At 37.0% G+C, this 15,025-nt stretch overlaps 1 protein-coding gene across 1 annotated transcript in view; it reads left to right on the top strand.

Moving 5' to 3' along the window:
- The window catches only part of LOC115435819 (sodium/hydrogen exchanger 1-like), a 71,438-nt gene that overhangs the window by 23,464 nt on the left and 32,949 nt on the right, over positions 1–15,025 (top strand). Inside the window, 2 exon segments of the mRNA XM_030158431.1 lie at positions 2,426–2,628; positions 14,409–14,498. Coding sequence (XP_030014291.1) covers positions 2,426–2,628; positions 14,409–14,498 — 293 coding nt within the window.

The following is a 15,025-nucleotide window of genomic DNA, read 5'->3' as shown; positions in this document are numbered from 1 at the left end:
AATTTTGCAGGGGATGTAATAATTGTTAATAATGTTCATCTATGCCGTCATTTTCAATAACAGAGGAAGATCACTGCATTAGTTCTGTTTTTTGAGGTTATCTGTGGTACTGACGCAGGCAAAGTCACTGGGTTTGGATGTGAACCAAAAGGAGTAAACTAAAGTTACTTGTGTGTATTAACTTTCCAAGGAGATGAATATGTTATTGTACCTTTTAAAGCGAATATATATGTGTATGTGGAAGATCTAAATGTGAAAACTGGAATGAATGACAGGAGTGAATTTTGCTGTCATGTGTCATCAAACGCCACTGAGATTTCCATCTTGACTGAGGCTGTCACACGTCCTTATGCTGATGATTTGTCACACCAAATTTATTAGTGTTGTTAGAGAGAGAAGTGAAAGAATGATGAGGTGTGTCGAGTCATGCAGTTCTACATTCTCAGCTTCGTTTCCTATTGTCAGGATCAGGAGTTGTCAACAAATTACACAAGCGTGTTTTCTGACTTGCTGCGATCGGTAAACCAGCACATCTTCATAGTATCATATAATACAAGATCACGTGGTGTAGTGAGCATGTGTTTTGGTTGTTCAAATCATAAGTCGCTTTTCCATTGGATATCTCTGCAAAATTTTACCAATATTTACTCAGTGTCGAAAAAACAGAAGTGCGTAATGTCGGTTTTTCCATTAAATCACAAATACGATGATTTGTTTATTTATTATCGCGAGATGACACGAGAAATCATTCCAAAAACATGGCGACGAACGTAAATATGGTGTCGATTTACAGATATATTCATTATTATTATATATTACCCCTCTATCTCGTACTGAATTTAAAAATGATTGGGTTTCCTGGTGTGTCCACACATACCGCGACATGCTTCTTCTCCTCCTTCGCTTGTTGTAACATCCGTCAACATCTGTTTTTTTAATTCACCTGACTCTAGTTGGGGAAAAAAGGTATTTCCATTGCAGTTTTGCATGATATACCATTTGCGCTACGCCCGAAAAACAACCTCTTGCCAGCGCAAAAACTTTTAATCGAAAAATGAGACTTTAGGTGAAATTGTCGTTTTTCCATTAGGTAAATTTTCATGCGCAAGTTATATTTGCGCAATTTGAGGGTCAATGGAAAAGCGACTACATACGCTTTTAATTGTTTAACTGAATACAGGGTTCCCGCGGGGTCTTAAAAGGTCCTAAAAGTCTTGAATTTACAAGTCTGCATTTAAATTCCTTAAAGAAGTCTTTAAAAGGTATTACATTTGATATGGTAGGTCTTAAGTTATATTTCCATAAACTTGTTGGCTGTATTGTGTTTAAATGTGTCTGTTAAATGTCGAAGCTACAAAGAAAGTAACATTAGTCGACTCATTTCCACCTGTTCCAACCCGACAATTTATATTGAAATTCGGAACCAATTATTGCTAACTCTGCAGCTTGTGGTGAGAAATGATCACAAAACATTCAGCCCAACATACGTGCAGCCGTTAGTCGCCCAATAAAGCTAACTTTGGGAACTCTTTGGGAACACCGGTGGATTGGAAGGGATGGTCCAATTTCCTGGACACCTCCTCCACCAGATATCACTACCCTGGATTTCTTTCTGTGGGGTTATGTTAAAGATATCGTGTTTAGAACAAAGATACGGGACATCAGTGACCTGAAGTAAAAGATCACTGATGTCATTAGTCACTTTTCCATTGACCCTCAAATTGCGCAAATATAACTTGTGCATAAAAATTTACCTAATGGAAAACTGGCAATTTTGCCAAGTCTCATTTTTCAATTAAAAGTTTTTGCACTGGCAAGAAGTGGTTTTTCAGGCATAGCGCAAATGATATATCATGCAAAACTGCAATGGAAAGACCTTTTTTTGCAACTAGAGTCACGTGAATTGAAAAAAATGGATGTTGACGGACGTTACAACAAGCGAAGAAGAAGAAGAAACATGTCGCGGTATGTGTGGACACACCAGGAAACCCGATCATTTTTTAATTTAGTGCGAGATAGAGGGGTAATTTATAATAATAATAAATATATCTGTAAATCAACACCATATTTACGTTCGTCGCCATGTTTATGGAATGACTTGGTGTCATCTTGCGATAATGAAACAAATCATCGCATTTGTGATTTAATGGAAAAAGTGACATTATGCACTTCTGTTTTTTTGACATTTAATAAATATCGGTAAAGTTTTGTGCAGATGTCCAACGGAAAAGCGACTATTGACACCATTGATGAGTCTACAATACAGCCAACATGGAAACAAATCCAGTACCGTTTGGATGTGGTTCATTTAACTAATAGGGCAAATGAGGCAAAAAAAAAAAAACCTTCAATATCTACCTTTCATTTTGTAATTATTTCCACCGTCCAACTGAACCTCAGTTTCTCATTGCGTTGTCTTTTCCAGGCGTGGTCGGTCTGACCTATGTGATCAACAAATTCCGGATTGTCAAACTCACCACCAAGGACCAGTTCATCATAGCCTACGGTGGTTTGCGAGGGGCCATCGCCTTCTCCCTGGGCTTCCTGCTGGACAGGGATGTTTTCCCAAAGAGAGACCTGTTTCTTACTGCCATCATCACTGTTATCTTCTTCACCGTCTTCGTTCAGGTAATGCTCCATATGTTAGCTCACATAGACTGTAGAGGAGAGGCATTTTTGGTGTGATTGTGAAACCTGATTTAATGTGTTGTTGCTTGTACTTGTGTGCTTAAGTGCATGGGTGAGGGTTTTCGGTTAGAGTCCATGTTATGCCGGGATTAGAAGGTCTTTCATTTTTTATCTCACCGGCCGATAGACCATGCCCATCGCCTTTGTCGTCGTTGTCTACATGGTTAGCAATTTCTACAAACATCTTCTCTGATCAGATTCATTTGGAGTTTTTATGTAGCTTCCTTTGGAGAATGTCGACAAAGTTTGTCCACACTTTTGAGAAATGTTGATTTTTGCCGAATTTTTGAAATATTAAAAACTTGCCTTTATTTATGGACCATATTTTGATGGGTTATAAAAAAAATAGAAGTGGTTAGAGATATCAATATAGTGAGTATTGAGCACTGATAGGAAGTCAAAAATGGACTTTCATTTGGGTCCATGACCTCTGACCTTGAGTAACTTTCAATGGTCAAACTCAAGGTCATCAGTGTTGTCGTCATCTTTGTTGTCGTCTCTGTCGTTGTCGTCTTCGTTATCAGTTACTTAAAACATGTTCTCTGAAACAACTGGTCAGCTTCATTTCAAATTTTATATGTAGTTTCCTTGGGACAATGTCTACAAATTCTATTCACCGTTTTATGAAATTACTTATTTGGAATTTTTGAAGTATTAAAAATGTGCCTTTACTTATAATGGACCATATTTTTGATGGCTTATAAAAATGGAAATGGTTGTAGATATCAATATAGTTACTATTGAGCACTGATAGGAAGTCATATATGGACTTTCATTTGGTTCCATGACCTTTGACCTTGAGTGACCTTGAAGGGTCAAACTCAAGGTCGGCAACGTCTACATTTCAACAATCTTTTCTGAAACTACTGGTCAAATTAATTTCAAATTTTATAAGTACCTTTCTTGGGACAATGTCTACAAACTTTGTTCACAGTTTTTAGAAATTTTGATGTTTTTGCATTTGTTATATTTTTTTTTAATATTACAAATTTACCTTTACTTATAATGGTCCATATTTTGATGGTTTATAACATGTAAGTGGTTACAGATATCAATATAGTTACTATTGATACTGACAGAAGTCATATATGGACTTTCATTTCATTAGTGGAGTTCTCCTCCAGTGAAAACACCACCCACTTCTATTGGGAGATTGATCTCCTGCATCCAGACCACAGGACTGTAACATAGCACCAGAACCTGACAACTTAACACATTCAACTTGTTATTGATTGTTGATAGAATATGCCGGTGAGATACAGGGCCATTGGTCCTATTTTAAATATTGTTCTTTCAGCATTTCTATGCTTGTGTGTTTGAAAGATGCAGTGATGTAATAACATGTGACAAATGGTCCAAACATGTCGAACAAGGGATTCATTGCTCATGGCATTATCAGTCATGTGGCATCAGATCACTCCAACAGACTCTACTTCTAAACTCAGTTACCAGCGCCTAGGTTTAACCTTCTGAGACCCAGGAGAAGGCAAATTTCAGATTTTTTTTTTTCATTGAATTTTTCATTCAATTTTTGTTTTGTTTTTTTAGCTTACCGGCCGACAGGCTGTAAGCTATTGTTGTCATGCGGCGTCCATCGTCGTCGTCTGTTGTCTGTTGTCCATTACAGAAATTTCCATCATCTTCTTCTCCGAAACTACAATTCCGATTGACTTCAAACTTGGTATACTGCTTCTTTATGATGATGTAAACAAAAGTTAGCGAAATTATTTGGATCCGGATCTGATTCTGGATTTGGTGCCACTTTTAAAAATTTTCCCATTATAAGAGATAGGAAGTGGATGGATGCAATAACTCAGTAAATATAAATGATATCCAGTGTAAATTTCTACAGTCCAGCCCTGATGGGGAGATGACCAAAACATAATGTCCACATGCTGATCAGGCTCTTCTTCTGGATCCGGGAACTTATGGAAAATTTAACATGGGCTCTTACGGGGAAAACATTTCAATTGTCTTCTTCTCCGAAACTACAGTTCTGATTGACTTCAAACTTGGTATACAGCTTCTGTATGATGATGTCAACAAAAGTTAGTGAAAACATTTGGATTCGGATCTGATTCTGGATTTGGTGCCACTTTGAAAAATTTTCCCGTTATAAGAAATAGGAAGTTGCTTGATCCAATAAATCAGTAAATATCAATGATATCAAGTTGGAATTTGAATTTTTTACAGATCTGATTGGAATATGACCAAAATATGGGGTATTTCTGTAATGTAATAAATACACATAACTGGGTGATAATAAATGGCATCTGGATACATTTCCCAAAGCTTTTAATTTGGCCGGTAAGCTACAGGGCCATTGCTCTTATTTTTTTAAGATAAAGCTGTGGAACTTTTGTCCTCAAACATGGACAAAAAAAAACAAACATAGCTGGGTCTTAGGCGGTTCAGTAAGATATGTTAAAGTATCATCAAGTAGTCATCATGCAGTTAAATGGTCCCTGCCAGTGTTTTGTTCTTAATGGTGTTTCTGGATTCCTTTTAATGCTGCATTTGCCTGTATTTTGTATTTTGCTTCAGCACATGTTTGAGGTTGAATTCATTTGAAGTACTTTCTAGTGTTGTTATGACTCATTTCCAGTGCAACGTTGTGATCAGTCTCAATTTAGACTGATGCATAAATCCGGACATCACTGCAAGAGCTCATATCTGTAGGTGGTTTAGGACTACATATGGAAGTGGCTTAGATCAGAACCGAAGATATCAGATAGGATATGACTTATTCTGAAAGATCAGATTTGAGCTACTGCAGCATGAACATAGCACTTAAGAATCAGAATTATTTTAACCCGTAAAGACCCTGCACTACTTTAATGGCAGTTCCCAAATTAATTTTTCCCTGTATTTAACCTTTAAGTGATTTTGCACCATTTATTATAATATTATCCTCTGTATTTGGCATTTTTCAGTAAAAATCATGTAAATGTTCATAAAAGGTCAGAGTAAATTCAAAGGTTATTAGATCAGAAATGGAGAAAACTGAAGAAAAAGCCACTTTTTTCAGCACATCTATAATTAACTGAACAGAAACCCATCATCTCCATCTGCTGTCATTGATCAAACTCCATGGGTTTTACTGGTGAATCAATGACAGAAGATGACAGTGTTTCCACGGTAACTATGAAGCCTCTAAATGTCCATATGGGTCATATCTAATGACCACAAAAAGATGACAAACTGCATTTTACACCAATTATTTACATGTATTGATAGGATTAGTGGATCGACAGATATTAAACATTTTAGATCAGTAGATGCTTTTTGTCGCCAGTTGATGTTTGGGTCTTTATGGGTTAAACTTAACCCCTATGTCTAATCTGCATATAGTCAAGCCCCAAATTCTCTATATCAGAGGAAGCTGAGAAGGTGAGAGAGAGAAAGGAGCAGCACCTAAAGCAAAACAGAACAAGAAATTCATGAAAAATGAAACAATAGTAACTGAGCTGGAAGCCAAAAATGGCACACTATTCCAAAGCGTTTCCTCAGGAGTCACGATGGTAGGGCTGGACAATAAAATGATAATGATATATATCGCAAAAAAACTTCTCCTCGACAGAAATATGAGGCGTGTGCAATACAATTCCAATAGAATTCATTTGTCCATGTTTTTACAGACATAAGAACAGCCAATCATAATTAAGTGGCGCCGCACTGAACCAGTCACACTAGAGCCACATCAAGTTTGGTTGACACACACAGCACAGGTGTAAGAGCAGCTGCAGCACACACACTAATGTTTGGGCTACAGCGGGAGATAATGAGCGTTCCCTCAGGAGAAAATGTGACCAAGAACTTGTGCGACCAGGTTACTGAAAAGTAGGGTGTCAACCATTTCAGTTCAGGACACCGAACAAATGCATGCATCCTATGTGAAGAACGCAAACACTCACCTTTCCTTAAGTTTGACTTTCGGTTTTACGGCAGTTACCGCTGTTAAGGAACACACCCCCACATATATACCCCCAGTATTGTTTTGTGAAGATGGTCGGTTTTGTTTGTGTTCTTTTAAAACTTGAAAGCTTTTACCTGCTGGTCAGACTGTTAGTTTAGTTTTTCTTGAACACGCCAGTAACAGTAAATCTCAAACACTACAATTAAATTTCAGTTAATGAATTTACCGCGTCAGACATCTTTATATTTTATACACTGGGTACTTTTTCCGCTTTGCTCTTACTTAAACTGCGTGCCCATGCGGAACACATGACCGCCGGTGTTTCATCACCTTACTCCAATACTTCCGTAAAAATGGCTGTCCAGTTAAATCCAGGCTGCCCCGGACGGGGGTCGCATAATTTAAACTAGAAGCACTCGGAGAGCGCAGACCTCCACCAAGGCTGATCAGTGCCCCCCCCCCCCCCCCCCCCCCGTGGGCCCCCCCACCCCCAATCACCACCAAAATTTAATCATTTCTTCCTTATCCCATTTCCAACAAACCCTGAAAATTTCATCCAAATCTGTCTGTAACTTGTTGAGTTATGTTGCACACTAACGGACAGACAAACGTGGCCCCCCCCGTGAGCCCCCCCACCCCCGATCACCACCAAAATTTAATCATTTCTTCCTTATCCCATTTCCAACAAACCCTGAAAATTTCATCCAAATCTGTCCATAACTTTTTGAGTTATGTTGCACACTAACAGACAGACAAATGTGGCCCCCCCCGTGGGCCCCCCCACCCCCGATCACCACCAAAATTTAATCATTTCTTCCTTATCCCATTTCCAACAAACTCTGAAAATTTCATCCAAATCTGTCCATAACTTTTTGAGTTATGTTGCACACTAACGGACAGACAAACAAACAAACAAACAGACAAACAAACAAACCCTGGCAAAAACATAACCTCCTTGGCGGAGGTAATTAACTCACCAGTTATATTTCGGATGGAAGGACCAAACCAGGAGAAATGGAAGAACTCACCAAAAAAGAAGACTGAGGTTTTAAAAAGTTAAAGCAATAGTTTGGTTTATTGCTTCAGGCAAAAATAGGAAAAGGTTACAAAAAGGAAAGAAGTCAGTTATCAATTAGTCTAGCATCAAAAACACTATTCGTCTCCCCTTTGTCTCATCCATCATCACATTTTATAGTCTTCAGTCACTTGGAAGACTTCCATATTTGGTACATAATCTCAATGACTGGTTGAACACTTGTTGCTGGGTAAAACATGTCACAGCTTACATCAATAACTCCACGTCAGCTAATTCTAACAAAAACCACATTAGAAAGTTCACCTGAGTTAATCATACCTCGGTTGGACATTTGCACCAACAATTTAGCTTACACTGTATAGTTAAACCACAAAGAGTTTCCGTAAGTACGTCTAGTTCTAACACTTGAGCAATTCTTGACCACAGAAAGTCCCTAAGTTCATAATCAAGATGAACTCAGCTCATTTTTACCACAAAGCTGCAAGATAAGATCTTTTTCTGACCTTTTCTCTGAGTTCAGCACACACGAACCTGACCTGACACTGACTGTTCAGAACAAAGGAGGACACATCTGCAAAAATAAAAGATTCTTCAAGCAAAACAACCTGCAACATTACTTTTTGACTTCTCCATTTTGGTTCACGATGTATGATGTATGATATTCACCTGACATTGTAGAGCAAAATTTAAAGTCACATTCAACTACCATTTAATACGATCCGTATCACATTTTAAATATATGTACCTGTTTTATTTATCTGAAACAGTTGTATCATGTTCTTCAGCACGTCTGTCATGTTCAACCTCTGACAGAAAATAAATCAGATTTAAATCAGAAATAACCCTCTGATGTCTTCACAACTAACTTATCAGTAATGGAAAATTTAAGATGGACAAAAATAATGAATTTATTTATATTGTGATACATATCAATATCATCTGATATGAAAAAAAATTACTGTGATATGATTTTTTCCTATATTGTCCAGCCCTAGACAATGGTCAAAATGTCAAACAAAACTAAAAAAAAAAAAAAAAAAAAAAAAAATCAAGTCAGTGTTTACATGTGTTTCCACTGTGATGCTCTATAACTCTGATTAAAAAAGAACATTCTTTGACAGTAAATCTAATGATACCTGAAACTGATAAAAAATAAGGAAACAGGTGGAGGATGAAAGCTTCCTGATGTGTCAGCACAAGATAACATATTTATTGGCATAAGCTCAGGCCTGCACATATCTATCCAACAGGGCGGAAAATGGTGAAGAATACTTTTTAAAAATCTGGAAGTCCAGTATTCAAGCTGCTGTACCGTCCTGTCAGCAGGAAATAAGGAAGTGATGAGTGCTCACGTTTTCAGAGATAAGCATCCTTTATTTGTGAGTATAAGTGGTCTGAGGCACTTCCCTGTTTTTTTTTTTTGTTTGTTTGTTTTGTTTTTGTATAGCACAAATACATTCTGATTCTTAGATTTGTCCATAAAACACATGGGTGCACACTTCAATACTGCAGGGCTTTAGTCAAAGGGCTAAAATTCCATAATTAAAAATCCTTAATATTGTAATTCATGGACATAACTCTTCTGCAAATACACCATGACTGTTTTCAGACTGTAGAACCCTATGATGACCTGATTTTGTCTAATCACAGGTGTTTTCGGGCATTAAACTTGAAGGAAATATTGATATTTATAAACTAGATGGACAAAAATATTGGGACACATCATGTCTACAACTGTAAAATTTCCTGTTCATTCTGATTTAAGATATAAACATCAATATTTCCTTAAAGTTTAATGGGAGATTTTTATTCCTAAGTGAGATGGCTTAGTTGTGGTAGAAAATTATAATTTACAGACAGAGCATGAAAAATATTTTAGAAATTTAGAGGTAGAACATTTAAGATAACAGTCATGGATAAAAAAACAAAACAGTTTGGAGGAAGCAAAGATAATAATTTAAACCAGACTAACCAATGCAATGATAATTACCACAATATAAAACTATATTATGACATTTATCACTATTGTTTTGTATCCCAGACCGCTGTTAGACATCCTAATATTTTTGTCCATATAGTGAATTTGATTGACAGCTGTAAGGACCAATCACTGATCAGATTGTGTCAGATGTGATTGATGGAAAAGTACCTTCACGTTTCAGTAACAGCTCATGTGTATTCATATTTTTAGTCTTTTGCTTTGGACTGAGGGGAGAGAGCTGCTCAATGAAGCTCTGTATTGTCAGATTATTGCAGTTTTTTTCCTGTTTTCAGCTCCTGCAGCCTTAAACAGAGTTGTGTGAATGATGCCCATTGTATCACGTTACACCTTTAATGTGTATAAATCATGTGATCCCTGGTTGTACTAGTTATTCTACTTTAAAGACATGTTTATGCACTTATAGAGGCAGGTTGCTTCACTGCTTTACAGCGATAGTCCTATTTCATACCATATCAGTTTGTCAGTTTGGAGTCTAAAACAAGCTCAGCTGGTTCACGTCACTGTTACATTTACCCAGAAAACCCAAACTCACACAATGAAATGAGTGTTATCAACAATTAATTGTCCTTACAAATACTTATTTCCATAAAACAGAAGATTTGACTCATCATCATCAGTAAAAGCAAGCAACACTGCAGTTATGAAGGAGACAAACAAGCACAACATTCACAGTGTGAAAAAACAAAAGAAAAAATAGAAAATACAGTCCATGTGCTGTCCATTTTTGATACCTGTATTTCATAGTCGTTCAGTTCAAGTGCAGTACCAGGTGAAGCTTTAGGGCGAGAGTGGGACTTGAATGAGTCCTAGGATGACAGCAGCTAAAATAAAAACCTTGAAGTCTGTACTTTGAGTCTAGATTAGAATCATGTTTAATTCATGCTGTTGGAGTCTGTACAGACCTTCTAATGCTGAGACTTAAAACTAGAATGTGCCAGATCCTTTTCACTTAAAATGCTCAGTTTGTTTGTTGGAGTCATTGTTTCATATGTGTAGCAGAGTCAGATTTTGTCATATACAGCCCATAATATGGTGAAATAGTGCATATGTATCGATCACTTTATAACCATGTCTACATTTTTAACCTATTAGCAGATGATATTTGATTTTCACCCCACGGCCCAGGGGTATTGTAATCGTCCATTCGTCTATTCAACGACATAATTGCATTATCTGAAGAATGCATTGAGATATCTGCATCCAATTTATACTGTGGATGCATCATGGCATGGAGCAGAAGAATATAAAAAATAGGTGACTTTGACATATTTGTTCAAGGTCAAATGGCCTTGTGCAGTTATAATATCTGAGTAATTTTTTTTTCTTTTTACTTTATTTCTATTATCAACAAAAGACAGGCAATTAACAATCCAAGTACTTTCAAATCTAAATATGTATGTAATAACTTTTACACAAAGACAATCTAATCTAAATTATAGAGCAGTAACTTTCAACATAATCTTACACTATATTTGGCCGAGGGGGATTAGAAGTGCACATTGTTATTTTATCACTGTGTGACTAGTGTAATAACCCTGAGTTCTAGATACATCAATTCCCGATGAGCTAATACGTCTAGCGTCCTTGAATCTTTTAAATTCTCTTCCACAGCGTAGAGGCGGAAATATCCAAATCCTTTCCTATCTGTCTTTGAGGAGCATTTATTTTAGAGAATTCAATCATTACCTCCGCCAGAAGGTATTGTGATCACTTTGCTTTGTGTGCATGTGTGTTTGTTAGCAAGATAACTCAAAAAAATTATGGACGGATTTTCATGAAATTTTCAGGAAATATTGATACTGGCACAAGGAAGAAATAGTAAAATTTTGGTGGTGATCGGGGTGGGGGGCAGATCTATCTTGGCGGAGGTCTGCGCTCTCCGAGTGCTTTTCTTGTTTTCTCATGTATTTGTTGATCATTGGCCCATCTTTGCTCCCAAAGGATTCAACATTTATCGGATACTGTTTTTTGGCCAAATCTTGATATCATTACACATGTTCACATCGCTTGTTTTGACTGACTTCATTATTTTAGCTCATTATTAGCCTTAAATTCCTCCTCTTCCACCTTTTTCTTGAATTTACCAGACAGAACTTGACATATCTTCATACAGCCTGTAATAAATCCAAGTCAAAGTGTGTTTTAATATCAGTACTTTATTTCCATTTCCTATGCCAGTTCTTTATTATATTGTGTTGAACTGAGTGATTTGATGCTATGGAAACAGGTGATTGACAGCTGTAATGACTGATGGCGCTGCAGAATCCATCAAATGCTCAGCCAGAAACCAATTACATACCAGTGATGTGGCAGCTCCTGTGGTTGTAGCTTCATTTCTAAGCGGTGTGATGACGTCCATTTTAACATGTGACATGTGAAAATGATTGACCCGCAGTGGGAACTAACACTTGTTCAACACAAAAGCAACAGCGCTTCTAACAATGTGCTGCTGAGGAAAAGAAACACGTAACTAGAAAAGCACTCGGAGAGCGCAGACCTCCGCCAAGCGCAAAAATTCCCCACATAATCGGTGATACAAATCCTACATTTATTTTTTAAAAAGATCCGCATCAGTGTTTGCGATTTGATAGAACACTTATATAAATTGTGATCAAATCCGCAATCTGGATCAGATCCGGATCAGTCTTTGCCATTTGATAGAACACCCCGTTGTAAATCCCTGAGTCAAATTGCATGAGATTTGCACAATTCCCCCATATTGTGATTTCCACCATAAATATTAGTCCCATATTTATTTTACCTATATTTTAAGATTCCTTGACCATGAAAACATACCATTAGCAACTGGATTCATAATTATATCCTTATTAGTTCAGTAGTTATTCACGAAAATCACATTTCTCGTAATGGCGGTTTTCTTCTGGATCTAGCTCCTTAAGTATTAAAGCTACATGAAATCCGGTGGCATACTCCCGATGCGGAACTGACTGAGCTACACGATGGCGCTTGTCAGAAATTTCTACCTTTAATATTAAAGGCACAGTAGGCCAAAAAGTAAGGGCACCCCCATTTTTTATATAAATTGAGATAAAATCCGCCTTCTGGATCAGATCCGGATCAGCCTTTGAAATGTGATAGAGGACCCCATTGTCAATTCCTGAGTTAAATTTCATGAGTTTTGGTCAATAATTAAGCGAGATATTGGGAAAAGAAAATTTTGGCCCCATTTACCACAATGTTAACGAAAATTTCAAAGTGATCCAGAATCCAGGATTTCTTCCGGATCACCCCCAAAAGTTAATCATTTCTTCCTTATCCTATTTCCAACAAACCCTGAAAATTTCATCAAAATCTGTCCATAACTTTTTGAGTTATGTTGCACACTAACGGACAGACAAACAGACAAACAAACAAACAAACCCTGGCAAAAACATAACCTCCTTGGCGGAGGTAATTAAAACATGTGCCAATACTTTTGTCCATTTGTATTAGTTATGCGTATGAGGCTAAGGATTTAAAAAAAATATATATATTAAAGTTGGCCTGGACAAAAATGATGGTACCCCTAGAAAAGATTGAAAATAATTTGCCTAACCCTAGCTGTAACCTTAACCGGTTCTGTTCTGGGGCTGCTTTGCTGCATCTGGCACAGGGTGTCTTCAGTCTATGTGGGGCACAATGAAGTCTCAAGACTATCAAGGCGTTCTGGAGCCAAATGTTCTTCCTAGTGTCAGAAAGCTTGGTCTCAGTCGCAGGTCATGGGTCCTCTGACAGGATAATAACCCAAAACACACAGCAAAACATTAGACTATTCTGAAGTGGCCTTTATGAGCCCTGATCTGAATCTGTGGGAGGAGCTGAAACATGTAGTCTGGAGAAGACACCCTTCAAACCTGACAGACCTGGAGCAGTTTGGGTTTAAGTACCTGTTGATAGGTGCAGATGTCTCACTGAGAGTTCCAGAAATTGCTTGATTGCCTCAAAAGGTTGTGCAACAAAATATGAAGTTAAGTGCACCATCATTGTAATCCAGGCCAGTTTCATTCGTTTTTTTTTGTTTTTTTTTTCCTGAACCATAATTCAAAAACAACGCAAGCAACTTTCAGTCAATTTCTGTTTATTATTACTGGTGTTAGTTTCAAGTTATTCAAGTGGCCATTGTGGGTTTTTCTTTCTTTAACTGAAGGGAACATTTTTGTCCATGTGTGTAAATTCTGGCAGTAGCAGACTAAATATTTCTAGTTTTATGTAACTGCTTTCACTTTGTTGACAGAAATAGCTTTTATAGCCGACATTTGTTTCCACTTAACTCCAGATCTGTTGTGTTTCTTGTATGTGTATTGCTCATACAGTCACGGAAAAAAAATTATAAGGTCATCAAAAGTCAACAAAAACAACGGTTATGTAATCAAGTACTAACTCCTGTGTGTATCATGTGACTAAAACAGACAGAAAAGAAAACATGGAATCCCTAAAAGCACTGTTTTTGTCAGTACAATGCCATAGATATTGATATAAGAACTGAAGTGATTTGGTTATTATCAAGAAAACCATGGAAAATGGATAGATATCAGCTCTGACATTAAATTCTTATGAGCTATTTTTGTTGTTATCATTATATTTGTCCAAACAAATGTACCTTTAGTTGTACCAGGCTTTAAATGAACCAGAAATTGAAGAAAACAAGGGGTGGTCTAATCATTTTTTTTTGGAACTGTATATTCTCCGTGATACCATGGTCTTGTCAAAGTAAAAATGGTTTTCCCGTGGATAATGTTTTGCTCCTTTTTCATTGTCTTTTGCAGGGCATGACCATCAAACCCCTGGTGGAGTTGTTGGCAGTGAAAAAGAAACAGGAGGCCAAACGCTCGATTAATGAGGAGATCCACACACAGGTACAGCCTTCCACCGCAGACCTCTTCTGTAGAAACTGTGTTGTTGACAGTGATATTTTTTCACAATTATTTTCTATTTTTAACCCATATAAACCTAGAGCTACTTTTGTGGCAGTTTCCAAATAAATTTTCCTCTCTATTAAACCTTTTTTCAGCTTTTTATCACCATTTATTATAATATTACCTTCTGTATTTAGCATTTTTCAGTATAAATCAGGTATTTTTCCTGTATTTAATTTACTGATCATGTAAATGTTCATAAGAGCTCAAAGGTTATTATACCAAACCAGAAAAAAAAAGACAAAAAAGTCTTTTAAAACAAACTATATCATTAACTAAACCTAAAATCAAGCACCTGCAACCACTGTCATTTGTCAAACTCCATGGGTTTTACTGGCGCATCAATGTTGTAGAAGATGACAGTGTTTCTACAGTAACTACGAAGCCTCTGAACGTCCAAATGGGTCATATCTGATGACCATGAAAAGACGACAAACTGTATTTTACACCAATTAATGACATGTGTT

Source organism: Sphaeramia orbicularis, chromosome 16 (genome assembly GCF_902148855.1).
Source record: "Sphaeramia orbicularis chromosome 16, fSphaOr1.1, whole genome shotgun sequence".
In the NCBI taxonomy this organism is placed as follows: domain Eukaryota; kingdom Metazoa; phylum Chordata; class Actinopteri; order Kurtiformes; family Apogonidae; genus Sphaeramia; species Sphaeramia orbicularis.
This window is presented reverse-complemented; position numbering and strand designations above follow the sequence as displayed.